At 45.7% G+C, this 27,052-nt stretch overlaps 1 protein-coding gene across 3 annotated transcripts; it reads left to right on the top strand.

Annotated features, from left to right (window-relative positions):
• Positions 1 to 829: 829 nt before the first annotated feature.
• Positions 830 to 26,258, top strand: TAC3 (tachykinin precursor 3). Of its 3 annotated transcripts, XM_084832314.1 has the most exons (7): positions 976 to 1,168; positions 8,679 to 8,817; positions 16,946 to 17,054; positions 17,943 to 17,972; positions 20,141 to 20,194; positions 21,381 to 21,455; positions 25,748 to 26,258. In XM_084832314.1, exons 2-6 carry the CDS (start codon positions 8,704 to 8,706, stop codon positions 21,452 to 21,454), a joined length of 381 nt encoding a protein of 126 aa, XP_084688440.1. In that variant the 5' UTR covers positions 976 to 1,168; positions 8,679 to 8,703; the 3' UTR covers position 21,455; positions 25,748 to 26,258. The 3 variants fall into 3 exon arrangements, with proteins under 3 accessions (XP_084688438.1, XP_084688439.1, XP_084688440.1); XM_084832313.1 differs by lacking the exon at positions 17,943 to 17,972 and having other exon boundaries at positions 936 to 1,168; XM_084832312.1 differs by lacking the exons at positions 8,679 to 8,817; positions 16,946 to 17,054; positions 17,943 to 17,972 and having other exon boundaries at positions 830 to 1,168.
• Positions 26,259 to 27,052: the final 794 nt, after the last annotated feature.

Genomic DNA, 27,052 nt, shown 5'->3' with positions numbered 1-27,052 from the left:
AGATTTATTCTGGCATAAACTCCTGTGGACTATAGCCCACTTCATCAGATTGATGGGATATTATGGAGTGGTTGGGGTTTATATACAGTACATATGGTGGAGTGAGGGTGGTGGGAGAATTGTAAATGGGGAAGTCAGAAGGAAAGCGACAATCACACAATTAAGAGTGGTCGTTCACAGTGCGGTTGTTGCGTATAACACAAAGGCACTTAGGGGAAGTGTGAAAATATCTGTGTTTGTGTGTGTGTGTGGGGTCGTTGCCAAATTTATTGTATACAACTCTACATGGAAAAGGCAGGTGAAAGACTAAAGATGCAGTTCATGTGGAATACAAGTTTCATGATCTCTCCCTTTCTCTCTCTCTCTCTCTCTCTCTCTCACACACACACACACACACACTCTGCTTGGGCAAACCTTTTCATGGCTGTATTCTCTACGCTGCCTGTATAAGAGGGGATTATGGGCTGCATATAGGTTTCCATGCATGGGATTCAGCCAGAACGCCGAACGCAGAACGTTTCATTCTGGGGTTCAGCCAGACTGCTATAGGACCTATCCCAAGTGCTGAACCCTATCCCCCAAATGGGTTCAGCACCTTAGATAGCTCCTTTACAGTTCTGGCTGGTTCTGACTGAGACCCAGAGCGGATCTACTGCCCCACTGCGCCGCCCGCCTCCCCTGCACGCAGGAGGCCACCATCCAGCCAGGGGTGGCCCCGGAGTGGCCGTGAGGACGCGACGCGGGGAGCCCGTGCACGAGAGGGAGGCGCGTATGTGCCTTGGCCCAATGCGCTCGGGGTGTTCTGCGCGCGCACCTGTGGGGGTCCTTCACCTGCGTGTGCCCGCAGCGCGTGAGAGCGCGCGGCCTGCGCGCGGGTGGTGGGCGTGAGTGCGAGGGGGGCGCCGGCCGCCCCTTGGTCCCTCCCCCGCCCCGCCCATGGGCGCTCTCCAATCCCCCGCAGCCAGCCTCTTCTTAAAGTGGCGGGACCGGGCGGCGAGCGACTCTTTCCTCCGGCTTCAGGCGCGCTGGTTCCGCCCCCAGAGCGGAGGCTGCTGCGCACCGGCGGGGGACCCGTTCCGGGAGCCGAGGCAAGCAAGCGGCGGCCGCGCAGCGTCCTCCCCCCGCCCTGCCCTCGCCATCCCGCACGGGCGCCCTCCTTGTCCGCCAGGTGGGTGACTCGCCCCGACCCGGCGCGGCCGAGCGGGGTCAGGGCTGGGACGGGGTGGGAAACGGGGTCACTTCGACACGCGGCCGGGGTGGGGGTGGAGTAGCGGGCGAAAGTGCCAAAGTGTTGGAAATCGATTTGGTACGTGAAGGGGGGCGGGAGCGGAAAGTTTCAAGGCTCACCTGACTTAAGTGATGATGGTGATGGTTTCTACAGAAGGACCGTATCTGCTAGAAGGCTGGCCACCTCCCCGCCTCCTCCTGACAAGGCTTTTTGTTCTTTGCACCACCAAAGCACCACCAGAGAAATTCAACCGGCGAAGCTGTCCCCATCACTGAGCGTCTATTGTAAGGAAAGGTCCATCGATTGAATTTCTGCCTGCGAGGAATCTGTTAACAGAAGATAGCAATAGTCCCTTAGTAATTCATATCTCTGGGGAAAAAGAGCGGCTGGGGTCAGGGGCTGTTTGTTGTGGCAGAGTTTGTGTGGATCTTTTGGTCTCCCTGTCATACCCCCCCCCCCGCCCCCGAATAAGGTACATGTGTTTGAGATTGCCTCCTCCTTAGCAAAGGGTGCAGTGCAGTTCAGCTGCTTCCTAAACTCAAACCTGTTAAGCACCCTGTTACCTTCTCCATCGATGGTGGTAGAAGAATGAGTGATGAAAAGTGGTGGTGGTGGTGGTGGTGTGGGGGAGCGTGGATTCTGATCTGCACTGGTGGCAGTGAGTACAGACCCAAGGGGCGGGGAGTGGAGTCATGCTGAATTAATTGCCATAGAGTATAAGTATGTGAAATGTGTATGTAGCAGGGTGTGTGGAATTTATAACGCAGAAGTGTCCTCGTACACCTGGAGAAGAGAAGGTTATAGGGCGACATAATATAAAGGTAAAGGTAAAGGTGTCCCCAGCCAGTCGTGTCCGACTCTAGGGTGCGGTGCTCATCCCCGTTTCTAAGCCGAAGAGCCAGCGCTGTCCGAAGACGCTTCCGTGGTCATGTGGCCGGCATGACTGAACACCGAGGCGCAAGGAACGCTGTTACCTTTCCCGCCGAGGCAGTGCCTATTTATCTACTTGCAATTTCTTGCTTTCGAACTGCTAGGTTGGCAGGAGCTGGGACTGAAGACGGGAGCTCACTTCGTCATGCAGCACTCGGGTCTCGAACTGCTGACCTGCCGACCTTCCAGTCTGCAGTTCAGCGTCTTAACCACTAAGCCACCGTGGCCCCATTAGCAGTGTTCAAATACCTGAAAGGGTGTCATGCAGAAGATGACACTTGTTCACTCTGGCTGCACAGGGCAGGACTAAAACTGATGGCTGGAAATTGCAGGGAAGCAGATTGTGGCTAAACATTAGGAAAAATGCCTTACTGCCTGGCAAGAGCTGTTTGACAGTGGAGCAGACTCCATTGGGAGGTGGCGCGTTCTCCTTCATTGGAGGGGACTAAGCAGAGGCTGGACGGCCTTCTGTCAGGGATGCTGTAGCTACATCCTGCATTACTGATCCTGCCTTGAGCATGGGGGTTGGACTAGATCACCTCCAAGTCCCTTCCAACTCTAAAATTCTTTGATTCTCCCCACCTATGTTCAGAAATTACATGTCTGTACTGCTGCTGTGATCCAGGTTAAAGCCAGGGGCAGTGGCCCTATTGTATGAGAGCCCCCCCCCCCCGCTTTGCATAAGAGACATACATTCAGCCCAGATTTGAGGTCAGTGCTGAATGCTGGTCTCTTTCTGGCCCTGTGGCAGGAATCCTCTTGGAACAGACAATAATGCTGAGTCTACAAGGAGAGACATGTATTGATGCTAAGGACAGGTAGACTGTCCTAGACAGGTGGACTGCATAGGTGCACTATGCAAAGGTAAACCTGGGCTTGATATAGAGTACACACTCAACAACAGTTCTGGCTCCCTGACAGGTGTGTCTGTATGATACACCTGTTTGCAAATTGACTTTTTAAGGTGATTATTTATTAATTATTATTTTATTTTATTTTTATATTGCCCAGTAGCCAAAGCGCACTGGACAGTTCACAACATCATAGTAACAACAGCAGCAACAACAATTTAAACATCTAAAATAGTTACAATATCTTTAGCTAACATCCCCCCAAATGTGAAGTGGTCCAGAGATAAGTGTGTGTGTGTGTGTGTGTGTGTGTGTGTTGGTGGGGTGGGTGGCGGGGTGGTGGATAGCTACTGTGGTCAAGCAAGCAAGGAGTTGGTCAAGCAAGCTGCTGTTCTGTTTTGGAGACTTTGTGGACACAGACCACCCTGTTCTAAGCTTTTCACAGCAGCCATGAACATTAGGGAATTACTTTTAAAAAATCGATCATGGGGTGAAGGCCCCTGGGCAGTCTAGTTCATTACAAATCTGGCCCTGTTGTCCAGCTGTATTTTCTCATAAGGGGAAATGGCTTGGTGGACAGGATCAAGTGTTGCTGAGTGCCTGATTCGCTACCTTGTGTTTTTGTCAGAAGAGCTGCTGTAACTTTGCACAAGTGACAATATAAATATAGGCCAGTAAATCATGATCGTTAAAAGACTGAGTGCATTTTAGTGGGGTAGCTTGTCTTTTGGCAGAAACTGCATGGCAGTGTGATGTGTGTGGCTGCTGGTTTCAGGGTTATAGCAGTCCTGCTGTAGGTTTGGAATAGTGAACTGGTGGTTTACCAAGTGGCTTCTCCTTAACAGTGAAAGTGCTTGGCATCAGACCAAGCAAATACGTTTTGAATGTGGGCTTTACACTGGGTAAAGACCACCTTCTGTTTGGGTCTTTCCCAACTGATGACTGTGCCAAATTTCAAACAAAATCAACCTCTCCTTCAGATAGAATTTCAGAGATTACTGGGTATGCGTGTTTAAGCAATTGTGTGAATGGTGCCGGATGGCTGACCAAGTTTGAGTGAATGTGAGAATCATGTGCCTGAGTGTGAAGAGCAGCATGTTGGAGCATAAATATGAACAAACAGGAACATGGATGCAGGAAGAAGGTGTGTGTGTGTGTGTGTGTGTGTATGTGAAAGCTTGGTTATCTATAGCAATGTGTTTAGTATGACAACACAGGCACTTATTAATGAGCAAGCATATATATGTGTCTGTCATAAACACTGAAATATCACATCTGAAATCTCAATTGCCATTGTTGTTGTTGTTCAGTCATTAAGTCGTGTCCGACTCTTCGTGACCCCGTGGACCATAGCATGCCAGGCCTTCCTGTCCTGCGCTCTCTCCCGGAGTGTGCTCAAGTCCATATTCATTGCAATGGTGATGCTATCTAGCCATCTCACCCTCTGCCGTCCCGCTCTCCTTTTGCCTTCAATCTTTCCCAGCATCAGGATCTTTTCCAGTGACTTTTCTCTTCGCATTAGGTGGCTGAAATATTTGTGCTTCAACTTCAGTATCTGTCCTTCCAATGAGCGCTCAGGGTTGATTTCCTTTAGGATGGACTGACTGGACCTCCTTGCAGTCCAGGGGACTCGTAAGAGTCTTCTCCAGCACCACAGTTCGAAAGCATCAATTCTTTGGCGCTCAGCCTTCCTTATAGTCCAGCTCTCACAGCCATACATTACTACTGGGGAAACCATAGCTTTGATTAAATGGACCTTTGTCGGCAAGGTGATGTCTCTGTTTCTTACTATGCTGTCTAGGTTTGCCATATCTTTCCTCCCAAGGAGCAAGCGTCTTTTAATTTCATGGCTACAGTCACCATCTGCGGTGATCTTGGAGCCCAAGAAAATAAAATCTGTCACTGCTTCCGTTTCTTCCCCTTCTATATGCCAGGAAGTGATGGGGCGAAATGCCATGATCTTAGTTTTTTTTAATGTTGAGTTTCAAACCAGCTTTTGCACTCTCCTCTTTCACCCTCAACAAGAGGCTCTTTAGATCCTCTTTGCTTTCTGCCATTAGGGTGGTATCGACTGCGTATCTGAGGTTGTTGATTATTATTTTTAGATATATGTTGTCTGTGTGTGAGCTGTCTGTTTATATGTTTTTGTGTAAATGGTTTTACACTTGTATAATGTATTTTTAATGTTTTTTAATCTCTATGAACCTCCCAGAGAGCTTTGGCTATGGGGTGGTAAAGAAATGTTTAATGATGATGGTGATGATGGTGATGATGATGTGGATGTGTCCTTAGTATGGTTGCACTTGAGTGTAAACCAGTCCATGAATGTGTGATACATGAGTGCGTATGTGAATGAGCGTGAGGTGCCTAACCATTTTATTAGTTATAAATTTATAACTAATTTTATATTATTTATAATATAAAAGATTATATTATTTTATTAATTATTATAAATATTAATTTTATATTTATAAATTTTATTAGTTATAAACTTTCCTTTAATACATCTCAGCTAAGGATGTTGGAGCAATGCACAACAGATTCAAATGAAATTGACCTGCAGGTTCCTCAGTGGACTGGCTTTTTCCAAGTCATGCAGAGCCTGCGGATTTGCATTCCAGTTTTTTTCTAAAAAAACTTTTTTTGGGGGATATGCACACATTCACACTTGCGCTAATGTGCATTAGCACCAGTGGAATGAAATTCTTGCACATCCCTAAAAAAATAAAACTCTGATTCCATCAATGAGCAGATGATGGAACAAAAGACACCTGTCTATCTGCAAAGCAGAGAAAGAATGGATTTAACAAAATCTGTACATCCCTAATCTCAGTGCATATCACACCTAGCTTCACATCTAGTATAACTAATCCCCTTTCCCCAGTTGTTGTATACGGAAATTCATGAGCATGTGTTAGAATCCTTAAGCTATACATAAGCATATGCTGAAGGTGTCTGTGTGTGTTTGTGAGGGAGGGAGGGAAGTCTTGTACCTTGTAAGGGGGAAGGGCTGTGGCTCAGTTGGTAGAGCAGATGCATCTCCAGGTAGGGCTGGAAAAACTCCTGCCTGAAACTCTGAAGAACTATTGCTACCTGTCAGTGTTGACAATACTGGGCCAGATAGACTAATGGTCTGAGTCAGTATTGGGCAGCTTCCTATGTTCCACTCTTTAGCCTCCCTAAGTTCAAGAGGGTGGTTCAAGTGTATCAAAGGGAAATTAATCTGCTGTAGGCAGTCTTGATGATGCATCTTTGACAGTCCAACTGATATATTATTTATAAACACGAGAAGATTCTGGGGAGAATCCCATAATTATACACTGAAATATGTAAAGACTGTGATTCTGTACGCAGCTGCCCTGCTTAAATCCCACTGTTGACCAGGACTGCAGCCAAAGTGAACAGCTCCTGTATTCAGCCTGCTCTCCATGAACCTGTGACTTCCTAGAATTGTGGTTGCATACAGGAACTGCCTTATGCCCGGTCAGCTCAGTCTGGCTGGCATCAGCTCAAAGAATCAGCCAGAGGGTTTTGCAGCCCTGCTACCTGAAGCCCCTGAAAGGAGGGGTGAGGAATCTTTGGCCCTCCAGCCAGCATGGCCAATGGTCAGGGATGCTGGGAGCTGTTGTTCAACAACATCTGGAAGGCCACAGGTACCCCACCCCTGCTTTAAATGGAGATGCCAGATATTGAACCTGGCACATTATGGGCTACATCTAAGTTAACATGCATGGACGTCCACTCACGCAGCAGGATTTCCCTTTCTCCTCCACCCCCTGCATCCCCTGAGATCTGTTCATGAGGATCCCCCAACACTCTGGAGGAGATGGGGGGGATGGGGATCCTTTCCACTAGCAGGTGCCATTCTCTTGGTGGACAGACACTATTGGATGCAATCCTATATATACAAACAAAGCATGTGTCCTGCCACTGAGTTATGGACCCTCATGGAAACATTCAGGGGTGCCTGGGCTACCTCATTCCCAGCACAGACCATAGGAAGCCTTGAACCAGCCCCCCTGAACACACAGGGCAGCAAACCCCCAACACAACCACACAACAGCAAATGTGTTACATATAGCCCAGGGCACTAATAAAGTCCCTGTCATTCCGTTTGGTTTAACCATTTTGGGGTTCCTATGGGAAGAAGATTCATCTCCTAATCTTCTTATTTAAAGTTAATTGATACTCCATTTTAGTCCTTTTGTGAGCTACCTGGCCCACATGATCGTGCTGTAGTTAACAAGCCATAGTGGCTTCTTAACCCCACTGCTAGTCACATGCTAGCCAGATTTCCCTCGCTGATGTGGCTTGTTGGATCATCTGAACCCAGGCAATATGGCTTCTTTGTGGTGGCAGCAACTCTCAAACAACCCATGGGCTGTTGATGTTCGGTTATTTGAGGGGTGCTGCCCCCCGCCCCAAAGCCATGCCATCCGGGTTCAGACAACATGGCAAGCCACGTCAGCAAGGGAAATTAGGGAAATTCATCTGGCTCACAACTGAGACACAAGGTAAGGGAAATAAGCCACCATGGCTTATTTCACTTGCTTGGATGATGGATCATGTGAAGAAGTATTATAGTCTAAAATAGAACCCAGTAGATATAAGTGAAGTTCACATACGTCTTTTAAAGGAATATGTATGAATGTGTGTGTTTGTGCATGGATATACATGACAGTGATAGTCTGAAATATGGCAATGAACAGTTTTCTCATGTGGCTGTTGACAGTCCCATATGAATGCTGTGCATTTCAGCTGGTGTATATCCTCATTTGTCAGACGTACAACAGCGAGTGTTGACAATTTCATTTAGGTCACTGTCAGCATTCGCTAGTGTATCTCTGAAGTTCTGGCCATTCACAATTTTTTTTGGAGATGGTCAGCGCTCACATGGAACAATAAGCAATGTCTTGACTGGGTGACAAGACAGAAGCACATGAAACTAAAGCCAAACACCTCCAAGAAAGGAGATACCTAGAAATCTATTGCTTTATCTTTCTCTGAGGCTGTGTACAGACAACAACTTCTGTGGAGCATGAGACTTCACATTGCTGTTGTGGCACTAGCCGGGTCCTTTTTTGGCCGCTTAATGAGCATACAAATGTAATGAAGGAACATGGGAGCCTTGCCATGGGTAGAGTGGCCCTAATGCATGTATGTGGATAGTTAAAGACATGTGTACGGTCACGTATGTTGTTGTCCACACTTCCTTTCTTTGCTCTGGGAAGGGAAATACCAGTGCTGCAAAGATGTACATGCAGTGAACGTGCTTGCCAGGTAACGCATGGCGATACTCTTTCTTTATCCTTAGAGAGGATTCAGTATCACCTCTGAACAAAGTACCAGCTCCTCTCGAAATTAATTGGCCAGGCATTATGTGCTGTAGTTATAGGGGAATACTGGAAGATGGACTCCTGATTGTCTCATGAACTGGAAGTGTGAAAATTGCAGTGTGCTAATTAAAGTTCCAGATAAAGTGATTGCTGTTTATCTGCTTTATTTTTGTACCATGAAGGATGCATTTGTTGATACTTCTGTGCTCTCTTTACACCTGGTAGTTTTACTTTTCCAGTCCGCACTGATACTCACTCTCTCTCTCTTTCTTTCTTTCTTTCTTTCTTTCTGAACCCTGTCCCCCCTTTCATTAAATAATTTCCCTTCCCAAGCTGTCCCTCCCTCCTGAAAAAGACAATGAAGAGTCCCCTTGTGCTGACAGTGCTGCTGTCCTTACTAGTGGCAAAGCTATGCCATGCTTACTGTGTTGAGACTCAGGAGCAACAGGTTCCCAATGGAATCCAGACAAAGGTGAGAGGACTGGAATAATATTGAAGAAAGAGGGTGGGGGTGGCTAGAGAATGGACTGGGTCCTGTGCTGGGTGAGGATCTGCTTTAAATTTGCACATGCCATTGTATTGATATAGGATATGATATTTGGATAGCAATCTTATGCCCCCTGGGAGGGTGGCTAAGGAGCTATAGGATGCTTTTGATCTCTAGGGGCAGAGGCATCCTTGTTGCAATGGAGGGCATCCCCACCACCATTGTTCCAACTGTAGTAGGGGGGTAAAAAGGGGTGTGTTGAAGCAGTGGGGGGGGGCTTGGTTCTTTCATGTCCAAAGCCTTCCTATTTCTCTGACATGATAGAGGAAAACTATGCCAGGCCTTGAACTGACACATGTATATTTTTCCCATTGAAAGCAATGGGAAGGAACATTTTTAAAAAGATGAATGAGTATTTGAAAAAAGGGAAGTGGAAAGAACCCCCCCCCCCTTCTGCCGTGACTGGCATAAGCTTGGCTTAGGAAGTGGTGGGTGCCCCATCATGGACTCTCCTTCCACCACAACCTCCATAGGATTCCTCTGCCTGGATGTCTGGAGATGATCTGAGTCTGACTTCTTCTCCAGTTCAGAAAATCTGATAACCAATGAGAATTGCTTTACCCAAATAAAAGTTCAGTGTAAGAAATCCACATAACTCTAACACAATTGCAGAGTTTGCTGATGGTGGGTGATTTTAATGGAGCCCATTAAAGCTTGGTAAAGAATCTGAAAACACATTGTGTAGAAAGGTCCCCCCCCCCGGTTTGGAAAAATGGCAACTTTGAGATCTATGGCTATTAAAAAAAAAAAAAAAAGAGCATCAGCGATTACCCCTTTTCCCAGTACAGCATCAGACCTACAGCAGAGCTGATTTGATTTTAGTACCATCTTTTATCTCAGATTGGAAAAATTGAAATAGGACCTAAGACACTATCAGATCATGCGCCTTTGATATGTGAATGGAAGACTCAGGATATACGATTTGTTATCAATGGAAACTAAATCCCCTTCTATTATTAAATGAAGCAATGGGGAGGTAATCGGGGAAATTGAGAGAATTTTTTTTTGTATCAAATGACAGAGGAGAAATTAACTACTAAGTTGTATGGGATGCATGCAAGGCCTTGATATGGGGTATAAATATTAAAGCTTCTTCCAGATTAAAGAAATGATCAAACTTGGGAAGAACTAAAAAATGAAAATTCAAGGTTTAGGACACCATAAAGAAACAACTGACTTTCAAAAGCAAACAGAACTGGAAGCATATAGAGCACAATTAAATTTATTTAATACAACTGAAATGAGTATAGCTTTAAGTTGTACTAAATAGATGTATTTTTTTAAAGTAATAAAGTGGATAAGTTTTTGGCATATTGTAGTGCAAAGGGGCAAAAAGAGAGAGAGATTAATTCCACCCGTAATATTTGAAAAAACATCAAAATGAACTCAATCTAAGGAAGAATTAATCAATGAATTTGTGATTTTTAAATAAATGTTTATATAAATCAGACAAACCATTGGGAGAGGAAATAAGTTCCTTTAAAAAATTAATTTGAATATGCCAACCCTGACCAAAAATGATAAAATAATTTTAAATACTTCAGTAAGATAAGATGAAATAAGGGAGGGAGTAAAAAGATTGAAATTAAATAAGGTTCCAACTTCCAGGCACTATGGATCTGCTACAGATTTTTATAAGCATTGGTATGCATACTGTTGGACTCCAACACCTATCCAGCCAGCATGGCCAGTGGTAAGGAACGATGGAAGTTGTAGTCCAACATCATGTGGAGGGCTGCCAGTTCCCCACCCAAGGTCTATATGGGCTTGCTTGTCATTGCTCTTCTTTTCCAAGTGAGAAGACCATTTCTGTCGCTACCTTCAGCACACAGAAAAAGGCAACTTTTGGGTCTGCACACTACCCTAGGGGAACCAGGCTTCCTCATATTACGTTGGCCAGGAAACATTTAAGTAAAAACCTGAAGGAAATAATTGCTCCGGGGTTGCCATGTTATCCTGCAGCAGCAAAAACAAACACGCAAACAGTAGAACATAAAGATGAATGGACTTATTCCAGTGTGAGCTTTCAGAAGTCACAGCCTGTTTCTCCAGGTGCGTGACATGAACTGAGAAGGTGCTTTGTTGTTGTTCAGTCGTTCAGTCGTGTCCGACTCTTTGTGACCCCATGGACCATAGCACGCCAGGCCTTCCTGTCCTGCGCTCTCTCCCGGAGCGTGCTCAAGTTCATATTCATTGCATCGGTGATGCTATCTAGCCATCTCATCCTCTGCCGTCCCCTTCTCCTTTTGCCTACAATCTTTCCCAGCATCAACATCATGCAGCTACTGTATGGATTTTCACTTAATTGAGCTAAACATGGGCCTGGTTTATGCATCTAGCAGAATGAGGTGGTAGGGTGAGCAGGGTGTAGGACTTCTCTTCCTGATGTGCTTCTCCTTTTTAACTTGCTGGCAATTTTTTACATGGTGAGCCTGTAAAATGGCACCTCCCACCTGTGCAATCTGGTGGTACGTTCCACTCTAGCACATCTGCATTCTACTGCCTCATTGTGCTGCATGTGTGGACCAGGCCGCGAGACTCCTTTGCATTTATTGGATGCAGCACTAGATGCGGAACACCTTGGATTCTTCCTAGCTAAAGCTATTATCCACTTTCTGCATTCCAAGTCTGATGAAGAGGCTGTCAGTGTGTAGGTGAGTCTCTATTCTGATGCAAAAGTGATATTCTTTCATAGGTATGCAAAGGGGAAGCTCAATAGAGGATGAGATAGATTCCCCCCCCCTTTCCCTTCCTTCTTTGTTAAAAAGAGCCTTATGCAGTGCAAATTGCTTCTGTGGACAAGACTCAGCTGGAGTCTTAAGTGTGGCTGTTATCAAATCCCTTCTGAATTAGATCCATTGAGGATAAAAAGCTCTAAGAACTCAAATTCTGCCTTCTACCACCACCCTCTCCATCTCACTTCCCTACCATCCCCAAAATGCCTCAAATTACTGTAACTTTAAGGCTCTTACAAAGCAGTTCCCCATTTTTGGATGTCCCTGTTCTTTGGGCACTTTTTGCTTTTTCTCTCCCCGCTCTCCCCCTGAAATTGCTTCACATTCAGCACCAGCAGTTCTAGCCAGATTAAATCAGAGTGCACGCTTTCTCTTCTTCTTTGAGGCAGATTTAAACATTGCCTAAGGAGATGTAATTGGCAAAGTTTTCCAGCTGAAAATCTTCTCTGATCATTGGGAATTATGATGGGACTTGTATCGAGTGGGACAGATCCTATGGAACTGGGAAGTGTTCTAGCATCATGTGCCTACCATTGCCTGTTTACTGACAGCTATTCAGCATGAAGGAGCTGCAAGAGGGATTGGTGAATGATCCCAAGAGCCTTGTGTCCAGGGCTGTGTTTTCTCTGCATCAAAACTTCAAAGTCTGCAGCTGAAGTAACGCCATCACACTTACTTGACTTGCTTCGTTTATTCCAAGATTTTTGTTTTCAGATTATTTTGAATGTCTAGAACAGTCTTCCCCAACCTGTTGCCCTCCAGAAGTTTGGGACCACAATTCCCATCATCCCTAACCACCGACCATACTGGTTGGAGCTGATGGGGGCTGTAGTACAAAACATCTGGAGGACACCCAGTTGGGGAAGGCTGGTCTAGGATGACAGAGGGCATGGTGCAGGAAATGGCTGGGGAAATTAGCTTTAGATGCAAGGCATTCAGTTTCTGATCTCTGAACACCAGATGCCCTGTGCAGTAGTATTAGTAGCATCTATTCTGTGGAGTGCTGAGCATTTGGGAGAAGGTTTGGAATTGGCAGTCAAAACCACAGATGTGAATGCTGGGTTTGCAAAACTGGCAAAGTAACAACAGAAAGAATGTACATGAAGTCCAGATAATGTTTCATCTAAAATTTGTAAACTGATTTTCAGACTTCAAAAAACAAATGTGAACAAATGCTCAGCACATAATGAATCTTGCACCCCAAAATGCATTATTCTTCAACATTCAGTTCTATATGGGAATAATATTACACTTCCAAGATTACATTTGGAAGTGATGAATTCAAATGTGGTAGATTTCACTAGATTTTGAATTTGAGGATTATATTACGTTCAGTAATAGTTGAGAGGGTTTAACAATCATGCCCATTAAAACCCATGGGGCTATGGTACTCTGGAAGAAAGCCCATTTGACCTGAATAAGTAGGTTATCTGGCTAATCTTATTATACAGAACTAGTATTAATTGCTCAGTTTTTCCAGAGATCTCATTTATGTAACCAAATAACAATGGCAAAATTGAAAAACAGTTGTGTTGCTTCATCACGCTGACACCCTAATTGTAGTTATTACTGCTGGGCAAGTGGGGCTAACTCTGCCATTGCAATTAACTATGCTGCTGCAATTAACCCCTCTTCAACCATAGGCATAATGCAGAGGGAGCGGTTCCTCACCTGTCCACCTCTCGTGGAATACCCACCTTTACACAGTGGTCAGTGCAAAGATGAACGGTCTATCCTCCCATCTTTACTCCATCTCCCAAATCCAAGTGAGGCTACAAAGAGGAGCCCATTTCTGTCCTCTTGGCAGAGAGTAGAGGGTGGTTCCCGTCAGTAATTCCCCTCCTTCCCTGCCCATGTTGGCATACTCTGAAAAGAATGAGACATTGGGAAGCAGGGGTTCCTTTCCAATGGCCATAGGAATGCACTGGCCTTTCCAATGGATTCCTTGCTTATGCTCCAGACTTTAGGGACCATTCCCAAGCGGACCAAGCAGGGGAAGTGATTTGTCCATCTAGCCCTGTATTGTCTGTTCTGGCTAGCGGTGACTCAGCAAGGGCTCAGACAGAGGGCCTTCTCCATCACTTGCTTGCAACCCAGCCTTTTTAACTTCGGATGACAGGGATTGAAAACTGAGCCCTCCTGCATACAAAGCACATGATGTAGTGCTGAGCTATGGTCCTTAGGGTGGCCATACATCCTCTTTTACAGAAGACAGTTCTCTATTTGAAGGGCTGTCCAGTAGGGATGTACGAAAGTTCTGCCACGGATCTCAGGGAGGCCGAATGCCAGCGCATTCGGCCCCCCGAAATCGGTGGTGGAATGGCCTGCCCCCCGCCCCCCCGGGATGGGACTTACCTTGGGCGGATTTTCCTGGCGGCAGCGGCTCTGGTGGCGATGCGGCGGCTGCGGCCGGTCTTCCGACTGGTGGCCGCCGCCACCATTTCCAGTTAAAAAAAACAACAACATGTGATAGGCTACGTAAAGATTTACGTAGCCTATCATGGCTAGATTTTAAAAAAACACCGTGATAGGCTACGTAAATCATTACGTAGCCTATCACGGCTGACTTTAAAAAAAAAACGCGCGTACGCAAATGGCGGCGGCCATGGTAGTAGATGCTACGCTATTTGCGTTCCCCTTATTTTCTCCGTCTTAGTCTACGTAAATGTTTACGTAGACTAAGACATGCCAAAATAAGGAACGCAAATGGCGGCGGCCATGGCCGCCGCCATTTGCGTACGCGTGGCTTTTTTTTTTTTTTAAGTCAGCCGTGATAGGCTACGTAAACATTTACTTAGCCTATCATGGCTGAGTGCAGGGATGCAAATGGCGGCGGCTATGGCCGCCGCCATTTGCGTCCCTGCTAGCCAGCGGCCGGATGTCTGGCTGCTGGCGGAGCTGGCCGGCCGGCCAGGATTCCGGGGGGGAGGAAAGGAGTGCCTCCCCCCCATCCAGGATTCCGGGTGGAGGGACGAAGTGCCTCCCCCCCCACCATCAGCATAATCCGTGAAAGGTAAGTGATTTTCGTACATCCCTACTGTCCAGTCCAAGTCTAATTTGAAGATCAAGAGCTACATCAAGAAGGCTGAGCAGGGGCCTTGAAGTTGCCCAGCACCCTGCACAGCAGACGGAGCCAGGCACAGAGGTCACAGTCTTCCCCACTGTGGCTGGGGGTATTGTATTTCTATTTAAACAATAGTCCTTATTTCTAAATCTGCATCTTCACCTATATGCAAATATTATGCAAATTGCTCTCCTCTTTTCTGGTGATGCACAAATGGGCACCCTATCCCGGACAGAAAAGTCCTGCCCTTCCAAATGATTTGGGATGCTATGGGGTCGGGAGATGAAACCATGATCCATATAAAACAATTGGATCCTGTCAGTCACAGGAACACACCAGGGGGCCCTCCCCCAGACTCTGGGAAGTTGACATCTCTCTGTCACCATACAGGTACTACTTGGCCTAGGGAGGGGCGAACGAGCGATGTTTGAGATTGGCAGGATTCTCCAAACATCATCTCGCCACTCGTCTTGCACCCAGTTCCCATCTGCTTTTGCAATCTCTGCTCGCTGTTTTCCGAATGGGACGCTTGCGCAAATCCAGCAGCAATCGAATGGGAGATTGTGCAAGTCTCCCCAATTTTGTGCAAATTTCCTAAGTTGCACAAATTCCCTCCATTGACTAAAGTGAGGCTGACTCAGTCTACTAAGGAAATTTGTGCAAATTAGGAAATTTGTGCAAATCAGACTGGGAATCGGGAACAAGAGGAAAGCGAGCATGTGTCTGACAATTTGTGAATATTTTCGGCGGACGCATGCTCATGTTCGGAGCTTCAAACAAAGCATGCTCACATGTTTTGGAAGCAAAACCAAAATTCTCATACATCCTTAACTTAGCATTCATATCATGCTTTCCCTGGGTGTTCACAAGCCTCCCTGCTTGGGAGAGGGGCACACCTGAATAGGAGCTATAATACTGATAGTTACCACACCCCTCTTGATCGTGTATGACATCAGCAACTTGGAGAGAATTTCCAGGATCAGAGAAGTATATCTAGGGTGGCCAGAACAGTCCTCTGTGTTGAAGGGCTGCCAAAGGACCATCCTCCATTTGAAGTTGTCCTCTATTTGAAGGGCTCTCCGGTCCTGGCCTTAAAACAAGGAACTCTAAGAAGGGATTGCAGGGAGGGGCCCTGAGGTTGCCCATCACCACTTAGCCCCTGAACAGCAGGCTGACCAGGTGCACAGGTCATCTGGTCACAGTCTTCCCCACAGAGATGTAATGTATTTCCATTGAAATTATAGTTAATCTTTCTCAACTTACACCTATACATATAAATGTGCATCTGCAAACATCATGCAAATTGATGCCCTCTTTTTTTCCTTTTTGGGGAGATGCAATTCCTCTTTTTTGGCAATGTGTAAGTGGCCACCCCAGTAGCCTCCCTCCTCCTGTTGTGGAGCAGGGATGTCCTGCTGGGCCTGTTGATGAATCTCATCCTGCCTTTGCCTCCCTGTCGCTCCTCACTCTGAGAGAGACAAGTTCTCTGCACAGTGCAAGTAGTTCAGCTCCTGGGCTCTGTCAGATGAGGCAGGTCAATAGGTTCCCTGCTGGCCTCAGCACTACAAGCAGCGACAGTGATTTATCGCAAGGTGGCTTTTGTGGAAGCACCTGCTCTTCCCGGGGCCAAGCCAAGATATTTTGCTGCCTGAGGCAAGGGACATGGGTGTGTGTGTCCCACCCCCATTCCACACAACTGGACTGGCCGTTGTACCTTACTTCAACAGTCATGCCAAGAGAGCATCCTCAATTACTCCAGAGGCCAGCAGGCTAGTGTTGTGTCCAGGGGCCTGGGACCCTCGGAAGTAAGAATCTGATTCCACACAAAACATAGGAGAATCCTGGTTTATTTTAGTGTTCTGTCCTTGCAGACAGCCCCAGGCAGACTGGCCCTTGCCTTGCCAGTCTAGCATAAATCCTGGGGTGGATTATCTGTGCTTATTCCAGATCATTCAGAAATCCTGGCCTGCCTCAAGGAATGGGCCTATCACAAACACTATAGCTAGCTTGGGGGGCACAGGACAGGCTGCATGGCACACACAGCTTTGCCCGCCAACATCTCGCCACCGGTCCCTGCCCCTTAGCATCTGTCTCCTGAGGGAGATAGATGCCTTTCTCTGCCTAATGCCAGGGCTGCCCTGGTTCTTGGGAATGATCGGTTTGGGGACGATTGTAGCTATTTTGCTGCTATACATTGCCATGTCAAGGTTTGTTCTTACTGGAGCCCAGTTGTTTTCTCCTTCCTTCCCAACAGAAGAGCTCAGATCCTTACAAGCTGCCTCCATCCTTACTCCGGAGATTGTATGATAGCCAAGGGATTTCCAGTGAGGCACTGCTCAGGCTGTTGGGCAAAGAAGAAATAAGTAAGTCCTCCCCCCTGCCACCCCCCTGCCCCAGCTAAGGCACTTTCACAACAGACAGACAGGAAAATTTGTCATACAAGTAGTTCAAGACACTTTGATTACTTGAAACGTCAGAGAGTGGGATATGCTTTACAAAGTCTACCTTACGATAATAGACAGCATTCCAGCACTGCTGCACACAAGGTTGAATAGAGGGGCATACATGTTTCATCTTCACACACACCAGCCTCAGTTTGTATGAGGGAGAGATGTTTAATGGCGGCCAAGAACAGGACAAGGATGGTGTGAATGAGTTCCCTCTTCGCACACTTTGACATGGGAGAATGTCCACAAGGGGTCAGGAGTATTTTCTATGCATGCAAAATGCAACTTGCATTTCCTGGAATGATGATGACATTGATGATGATGGGGGTGGGGGTGGTGACCCCCATCATCGTCATCATCATCTACTTAAGGTACCTAAGATGTAGACAGCATCTGAAACGCTCATTAAAATGACAAAGTTCGCAACCCATTTATTTCAGAATGGGGTGACAAGGAAAATTGGGGTGGGGGGAAGAGAAAGAAAGGACTGTGGATACCATACAAGTGGGGAGGGTGTCTTGAAGCGAAAAATTACCTCTGTGGGCCAGAGTGACATAGTCGTGTGTCCCGCCCGCCCGCCAGTTTTCCACAAAAGCAACATGTCCTTCAGGCCAAAAAAGGTTCCCCATCCATGACCTGTATTCAATACTTCAGTGCCAGTATGTAATTGTGTCCCCTTAAAACACTGAACACTGTGTGCAATGGGTGGCAGTGGCTGTGCCTGGTATCTCAGGGGTCCCTTTCTTTCTTTCTTTCTTTCTTTCTTTCTTTCTTCCTTCCTTTCTTTCTTTCTTTCTTTTCCAGGTCCTCAGGCGCTTGCTTCTTCCCAGAAACGTAAGTAGTCAGCCCCCCGGTTGGCCTCCGTAATGTGCATTGCTCACCCTGCAAGCACCTTCCCTAGAGAGAGCTGGAAGCAACCATGAAACTGGAGGGAGGGAAGAGGCTAAGAGCTAGTGGCTTGCTTACAGCCATCTAGTAAATTCATGGTGGAGGCAAACTTTGGATTGGAGAGAATTTCACTTTAATACTTCATTTAAACTTTTCTTTCCCATTAAGGCTGAAACGTGATTCGTTGCCTCCACCTCCAGCCACCTGTGTCTTTCACTCAGGAGGGTGTGTGTGTGCTATAGTACGTGGCATTTACAGCAGTGGCTGGTCCAGGCCACTAGTTTCACTGAGGCCAGAATTCCCAATGGCACCATGGCGAGATTGACAGAAGCAGCTGCTAGGATGACAGGCATAAGGACTAGGAAGAAATGTGGCCAGGCGAGGCTGAAAGGAGCATGTGTGGATGATCTAGCAGGGTAGGGAGGAGGAGATGTGTCTTGATATAAGGTGATATATCACCTTCTTGATATAAGGTGCTGATGGAGTAAGAGGATGACTGGGGATTAAAGTTGCAATCCTGTACATGAGCCTTCCTCAACTAGGTGCCCTCCAGAGGTTTTAGACTATAAGTCCCAGCATCCCTGATCATTGGTCATGCTGGCTGGGGCTGATGGGAGTTGAAGTCCAAAAGATCTGTAGGACACCAGGTTGGGGAAGGCAGGCCTATGCCATTGACATCACAGTCCTATGCATGTTGGCTCAGACGCATGCTCCATTAAGTCCAAAGGGGCTTACTCCCTAGTAAATGTGTTTAGGATTGTAGGTTAAGGCTCCAATCATCCACTTACTTACTTGGATGTAAGTCCCATTGAACTCAGTGGGACTTACTACTGGTAGACAATGCCCAGCATTCCTGACCATTGGCCATGCTGGCTGGGGCTGATGGGAGTTGAAGTCCAAAACATCTGGAGGGCACCCTTTTGGGGAAAGCTGCTACTCAGACTCATGTGGATGTAAGTCCCATTGAAGCCAATGGGGCTTACCTCTGAGTCAACACATATAGGATTCCACTGTAAAGCTGCAATCCTAAACACATGGGTGAGGATTAAGCCCCATTGAATTCTGTTCATTGTTGGTTTCGCTTCTGAGTAAACATGAGTAGGATTGTGCTGTAAAATGAGAAACGTCAGGCATTGTCAGGGTGGAAACTGAGCCCATAGAACCCCAGAGCAGTTCTGATTCTGAGGAGGAACAGCAATCTGTGGGAGAGGAGCTCGCTCATCCCTCACAGGCACAGGAGCTGGCAGAGATTCCTCCTGCCAGCATTCCTGAGATAGATAGTGACCCTGGCAGTGAGAAAGTGCGGGAGGGGGGCTTGCTAGACACTCGCGCAGACGCAGGGAGCGACGAGCGATGGAGGGCACGGAAAGGAGGCATAGCGCCCGTTTGGTGCGCAAGCAACGGTCGCATCCCGAGGACCCAAGGGAAAGAGGGAGGAACTCTCCCTAGCCCATAAGTTCAGGGTCTTCAAGTGATTTTCCTTCAAATGGGGACCAACTGCCTAACCCGGAGCATAGGCTACTCTGTTGTTCATTGCTTAGTCACAGGTGATTAGCATCTGAAAGAGTCATTAAGTTGTAAAAGTATTAAAGCCTTGAAAAGAATCCTTTCATCTGTGTCTTGAGTTGGCTATTGGAGTAGACTGAAAGAGGCCACTAAGGTGCTCCTGACAGGCATCTCTCTTCTGCATTATAGGGAGCAAAACAATGTTGATGTGGGGTGGATCTTTGTTTCCCCTCCAATCCCTGGTAACATCATTTGTAGGATCCTCACTATGGAAGCTAATGTAGTTAGTGGCAGAGCTATGAACCAAAGTCCCTGGTTCAGATTTTGCTTCTGCCATTTACACAAACCTCTTTCTCTTACCCTCAGTCCTTCCTCCATCTCATTTGCAATATAGGGATAATAATATTCATCAACCTACAGGATTGATATAAGGATTATTGAGTTTATGTGATGCAGGTGTGTAATCAGGTACTACAAGAAAGCTCCTAGTCACTGCTATGGCAGATTTAGAAGCCATTCATTAAAATAAGGCCGCTGTTCCTTTCTTCATCTGAAATCCAGTTAGCTGACATTGAATTCATCTGATGCCTTTTTGTGTGTTTCTGCAGGAGACATGCATGACTTCTTTGTTGGACTCATGGGCAAAAGGACCACAGAGCCTGGTAGGTGTGTGGATGAGCTGTGTGTGACTGTGAAAACCAAGAGATTCCACCACCCACTTCTAGAATCCTGTGTAGGTTTTAACAGGTTTCTTACAGCTGACAGGTACGGTATGGCTTCTCTAGTCCAGTGTCCTCTGTCTTAGGCATGACTTTGTGTATGCTGCAGTTAGGTGGAAGTGTGGAAAAAATACAGCTTCTTGAGACTCTCAGTTTTCATTTAAACAATAAAATGAATCCCACATTTCTAGCCCTCATGGTTGCCAAGATCTAAGTAAGTGGGCAATGCCTAATGAAATTCAGAAGCCAGAGGGGTTGCTGAATGACTTTTCAGTGGTCAGGGGATGCAGCTTCACAGAGGCAGAATGAATTATACCATATAACAACACAACATAATTATGCAAATTAAGAAAAGTGCATACTTTATGCAGGTTGCCACATTCAGCTGTTTGAATACAGAGTTTGGATTATTTGGTGCAGAATATTTATTTATTTTTAAAAGTGTAGAGTACATACAACCCTGTTCTTAGGGCTTTTCTACACAAGGCTGTTAGTGTGCATTATCTACATTCGGTTTTGTCGCAGAATTTATGTCTGAGCACTAAGTGTAGAGCATTTCCTCTCCTGCTTTTCCACTACAGAACCTCTAGGTGGCACTGTGGTTAGTGGAATAGCACAAATCCACAAGCAGGAAAAAAGTTTTCTTCCACTTTCATAAATAGTATCGTGTTTTCCCTGCTCTAAAAAAACTTGCTGAAAGTGCTCTTTAAAAATAGAAGTGAAACTGGAGGGTCATAACATTGTCTAAACAACCCATAAAGAACTGCAAGTAGGGAATGATGAGTGCACAATAAATGCCTCATGTAGAAAAACTCCTTGACGGGATACCCTGGTAAATCACTAAGCAGTTACATGGTGGGCTAGATGATTGTGGGCCAATATTCAGGGCTTAATCTGAGCTGGACCATCTGAAATGGAAATGTTGACACGTAGTATAACTCAAGGTTGGAGGAAGCAATACAATCTGTTATGTTAAATGCTTGTAGAGGTTGGGAAACCAGGCAAGGAGCCCTTCAGTACCATCACATCTGAGCCATAGGAAAATGGAAGGGAAGTTGTGATATCCACCAAAGGAATGGAACAGGAATGTCTCTGCTAGAAGCCAACTGTCTCTGTACTCTAATTTTAGATAATCCCATACAAGTTAATAAGGGAACGCTCACCGACTTCGGAGATCTAAAGTACTCACCAAATGCAGAATGAGGTAAGGATGGAGGGGCCAGAACTTGCCTTTCTGTTTTAAGAAAGGATGGAGAGGGGTCCACTGATATGCTTCTCTCATAGACACCTTCAGCTACACATGCTTCTATACACACAGGCACATGTCGATGTGCACAAATACAAGGACAACGACAAATGCAAATGCACACGCATGCGCACACACAAATCTAAGTAAGCTCGCTCACACACATTTCTTTTGTGATCAAACTGAAGCAGAGAGATTTGCCCCTCATCAAATGCACACAATGTTCCTTTGGTAAAGGTTGTGGCAATGGCGATCTCCAGGTATTTTCAATACAGGTCAGAGATGCACATTGTAGGTGCAGCAAATCTGGCATCCATCTATAATAAATGAGCAAAGCCAAGCTGCCATGCATTCTCCAGAGCAGGGGCAAAAGCCGCAGATCTTTAAACAGACATGCTTATACAATGAGCAAAGCTCCTTCCTGGAGGATGTTAGACCCAGAGACAGCGAGAAGGTGGTTCTGATGTATTACTTGATGTTCACAGGATGGCTTTTTGGAGTGATTTGTATGCACATACAGATGTCGAAGTTACACTAGAATGGGTCAGCCCAGTAACTTTTCTGGAAGAAACCCCTGAGCAAAACCTGACAATGCTCATGGGATTATTCCTAGAAATCTTGACGATATCCTATTCCAACATATTGTTGTGTGCTCTCTACTGCCCCAAGTGGCAAGCAGGTACAGGTGCAATGCTACCCAGGGTTGGTTTTCTTTGGATGAGAGAGCTCTAGAGACGTATGGTGTCTTTGTAAAATTTGCTTTGTTTAAAAATATACTAGCAGAGAATAAATGGAGGCAAACACTACAGGCACACCTACAAGGCAGAAGATCCCACAGCGAACAACTTGGGCTGCCCCTAGGCTGCACCCCCAGTTTCTAGCCAACTCCAACAGGAAATTCTACTCTCTCATCCAAACAAATTCCTGTATTTCCCTCCCCTTAACTGATGTACGTGTGTCAATAGCTCCAGGCTCTAACGGATATCCAAGTGAAACACAGAGATTACCCACCTTTCAGGAAAGCAGCTAACTCATTCGTAAAACATTAATTGACCATCATTCCCTCTATTAGCAATGCTCAGGGGTGAGTTATGATCCTTGTGTAGCCAAAACAACAACATCCATGCACAAGAGTGAGGCATGAACAGGCTTGAAGGAAACCTGAGGTCTGTAGAAGTATATTAAAAAACAGAAGGAAGAAAAAGGGGCCAGCAACACAACCCACCCACCCTGCAAATTAGGGAAAAACAGATAGTGCATATGTGCATTTGTGTGTGTGCAGGACAGGACAGGAGAGGGGAAAGGAATGAAATATCAGCAAGGACGTCAACTAAGTACCAGGGAATCCACTATAAGGCTTGTTGCAGGTCCCGCTTGCTGTGAACTATTAATCAGCAATCTGTCTAGCAGGTCTAACACCATCCTTTTGACCGGGAGCCGGGAGATACAACGCTTAAAATTATTTTTTTAACGTTTCGTGTCCATAGCGAGCACATGCTTCCCCACTGTGTCACTAGAGCGCTGGGGTGCTTAGCCACAACACATTTGAGAAGTACGACAAAAATAAAGACCAAAAAAGAAGAGTTTATGCTCATTTCCCCAGACATATGGTTTCATGAACTGGGTGAAATTGACCAAGGGACTGAGAAAGCCATCAGGAGGCGATCCTTCCAGTCCAGTTAACAAAGGGCAGCTGGGGAAAGAAAAATGCATGTCCCCACAGCAGCCTAAAACTACCCTTCTCCGCTCATTACACTGAGACTACATGTTGCACATCAGACGCACTTTTTCAACCACCTGGGAAGGCATTAAATCTAGATTAGATTGTTAATGACCTATTGTAACTCTATTGATGGTCCTCAAATGCATGCTTATTTCCCATTAGTACAGCGAGCATGCATCTGACTTTCTGTTTTGGCAAGTCTGACTTCCAGGCACAATATAGCTTTATAATAACAGTAACTTGGTGACTGCATGGTAGTTACTCTATTATTATGGATTCATTTTGTGGCAGTTTCAATCCTACTGATGACAAGCTAACAGTAGTTAGAGCAGTGGAGCAATGCTTTCCCTAAGAGCCACAACACTCTGATGGTAATTGCTATGCATTTTCAGGAAACAGGAAAACCAAGCGCTTTTTTGGAATGCACATACAGATGAATCAACACTACGCCCACTGCCTTCCACTAGTGGGTTTTATGCTCTTGCTACCATGTCTGTGCCTACAAGATTTATACATATTTGACTGAACACGATTTCCATGTGAGTGCATGTTGTTGGTATCAAGTTGACTATATGACATTACCTATAGGGTCTAAGACACTAATGGTGACATCACATGTGCATGTTTATTGCTTGATGATTGTGACATCAAGTGATGTTGCACATGTGAAATGGCCTTCACAGGCCTAGCACCTCAAATAGAGCTTGCTTACCATCTCAAACACAATCATTTTCATTCCTTCATCTGTGAGCCATTCAGTGATAAGACTCTGAGTATTATGGTTCCTCCAAGCTCCATGTAATTTGTCAAAAGACTTTCTAGTCTGTGGTGCAAGTACTTTATTTTTATTTTTCATTTTAATAATTTATATCCTGCTTTTCTTTACCTAAACAAAGATGCAAAGTAGCTTGCAATTAAAAAACAAATAAACAAATAAAGCAATGCATCACAGTATTAAAGTACTAAAATCCAAACCACAAAATATGCAGACTTCATTGCCATTCAGAGACAGAAAGAAACATTTAGCACATCTTGATGGTGGTTTTTGAAGAGGGCAAATAAACTTCCCATACTGGTACTTTTCACGTTCCTGCCTGCTAACACTGCAGACAGCAGTGGCCATGGAGCTCACATGGATTATACAATCAGCAAGGCAGGAGTCTTTTAGGGTTAAAAAAAGCATTCCTGCGTTTAAAAAAAATACTCACGTCATTGGTTTTCCTTGCTTCCATTTTGGTGTGCAACAGACAAACCAACATTTTAACAGTTGTTGGCAGTAGATTATGGCAGAAACATGTCATGAAGGAATAGTGTGAAGATTTTGCCTGCCAAGTTGGCCACACAGTTACACACACTTTGGGCGCAATCCTATGCATGTTTAGGCAGAGAAAAGGCCTACACCTCCCAGCATTCCCCAGCTCTGCTGGCTGGGGAATGCCAGGAGGTGTAGGCCTTTACTCTGTCTAAACATGCATAGGATTGCACCCTCAAGGGATAAGCAAGGGATGAACAAGGCTGTAGTGTAGGCTGTAGTGGTAGGATATAGACCAGTGTGCACATGAACCTCCAGAAGTAGCATGTGCATCCCCACTGGGACAGAGAAACAAAACTGCTTGCCCTGGAGCAATCTTGAGCAAGTGTTGTTGAAATTCTTGGGAGAGCTTCAGCATGAAGTAGACTGAACCTTACGGTTTGTGGTTGCAATTCCACACATTGTGAGGCTGTGTAAATCCTATTGCAGTTGAAGTTTAAGCAGCCTAATTGCATGCAGGATTGCTGCTTATAAGACCCAAGTGTTGCTGCCACAGAGAAAGTGAGGCAGTCATTTTGGTTTAACATTCACAATGCTGGACGGTTGGTATTCTGAGTGAAACTCAAAAGCTTGTTGCATTTTCCTGTGTTTGGAACATTCCTTGCAATGTAATGCCAGGGCCCAAAGAACCATGAAACGATTCCATCAGCCCAGGAAGACTTTGCAGTTGTTGTTCTTTAACATGAGCCACTCCCCCCGCCCCCAATGGCAGTTACTTTTGAAATTGAAGGACATTTCAGAAGCAGTTTGTGATATAGGATGGGGTGGAGATCAGCTGTTGAAGAGGTAGGAGTCAAAAATATCACTGGGCTGGTGCAAACCTCTTGAGTGAACATAGGGCAGTATCCAATACCGCTGCTGTGTTCCCGCTTTTTCTGTTGCACTAGCGGGACTCACCATGAGCCCAACTAGTGCTTCCAAAAGCAACCCTGGAAATGAGCAGAAATGTTCATTTCCTGAATGGGACAGGTCAGTGGAGCTCCTTTCTGCAAGCTCTGCTGACCTGAGCTGTTCTGGGAATGAGCATTTTGGGTCATGTCTGATTGTTGCAGGATCCGCTTAGTGGTGGGTCCCACTAGCACACAGATACTGCCCATTAGCAGCTTTTTGGATATCAGCCTATGTCATCTTCTATGGGAAGACCTGATTCCAAGACACAACTGTACTCTATTGGGCTCAATTTAACTGTAAGGCTTTCCCCCTTCTTTCGTACAGGTATCACACAGGAGTGAGGACAAGCACAATGTCTGCAGGGCCTCAAGAAACCGACACAAAGCTGATTTCATCCACCAAAGCCCACCCAGCACACTCTCAGCCAAACCAGAACCCTTTGATGTGCCATGGAGACCTCATCTCATCCTGTGCTGCCGTTTCTTTTCCTAGTTTCTGCCCTTTGTCCTGGCCTGTTCCTCACTGTAACTCTCTAGTGTTCACTGTTTTGAAATTTTGAAAAATATCCCCCCTCCCCATCATGTTGCTTTGCTCCCGCACTCTGCCCCTCTCTGTGTACATATTTAACTGATTTGCAGATCACTTTCCCATGCTGCAAGCAAAATTGTCCTGACTGCCCACCCTTTTGTGGCACAGATTAAGAACACCTCAAAATCTTCTCTAATAACAGGGTTTTTACTTATGACCTGCCACTGTGTGTCTCTCGTTCTTGGTTATTCCATATAGATTTTGGAGGGGATTGTGTTTTAACAAAATAAATAAATGAACACATCTTAAAAACAGTATAATTTACTGACACACAAGGCTAATACCAAACTCTGCCTGCCATTTATGAGATACTGCTGGGCATAGATCAAGGGTAAACATACATGATCTGCATGCAAAAAGTCCCAGGTTTGATTCCCAGTATCTCCAGTTCAAAAGGATATCAGGTAGGAAGGCTGGGAGAAATGTCTCTGCCTCAGGCCCTGGAGAACCGCTGCCAGTCTGAATAGACAGTGCTAGATAGACCAATGGTTGGTTTGTTAATTTTATAAAGTAACCTCATATGTTCTTTCAAAACAGATTATGAACTGAACATTGTTGGCATAAGTGGTTTGTGAGGTGGAAAAATGAGCTCTTTCTCAATCAGTCTGGATTTTTAGCATTGTAATTTCCCTTCTGACTCACACCTTACTTCAGAATAGGTGACCTGCAGCAAACCTGCTCCCAAACAGACTATTCTTGCTCTCTCATGCCTGGCTGGAGAGCCAACGAAGTTCATCAGCTACTGCTTGCCTTCTATGAGTGTTGCAAGCTCTGCTAGTCACAGCTGCCTGGTTCTAACCATATTCCTACCCTCCTCCTATCCTACTCTACCAGTCTCTTGACCATTGTCAAGTCTGGATTAGCCATCTAAAACAGGGGCTTTCTCACATGGAGCTTTTATTCTGCTATTGAGATTGCTCACTCATGGAAGTTTGCAGGCCCTTTAGATGATAATCTCCAGGCAGGGCGTCTCCTGTACTAAGTGACCTGAATTCCATTTCTAAATAGATGGTACACAACGAAGTATCAAATTACCCCACT

Source organism: Heloderma suspectum, chromosome 2 (genome assembly GCF_057233095.1).
Source record: "Heloderma suspectum isolate Gila_16-S chromosome 2, 16-S_ref, whole genome shotgun sequence".
Taxonomy (NCBI): domain Eukaryota; kingdom Metazoa; phylum Chordata; class Lepidosauria; order Squamata; family Helodermatidae; genus Heloderma; species Heloderma suspectum.
Note: the sequence above shows the minus strand (reverse complement) of the source record. Positions and strands in the feature narration are given on the sequence as shown.

Bases quoted from the DNA above. Each gene is read 5' to 3' on its own strand.
- TAC3 (XM_084832314.1), top strand. From the start codon at position 8,704: ATGAAGAGTCCCCTTGTGCTGACAGTGCTGCTGTCCTTACTAGTGGCA. The intron at 8,818-16,945 runs GTGAGAGGACTG...CCTTCCCAACAG, and splicing joins CCAATGGAATCCAGACAAAG to AAGAGCTCAGATCCTTACAA. The intron at 17,973-20,140 runs GTAAGTAGTCAG...GTGTTTCTGCAG, and splicing joins GCTTGCTTCTTCCCAGAAAC to GAGACATGCATGACTTCTTT.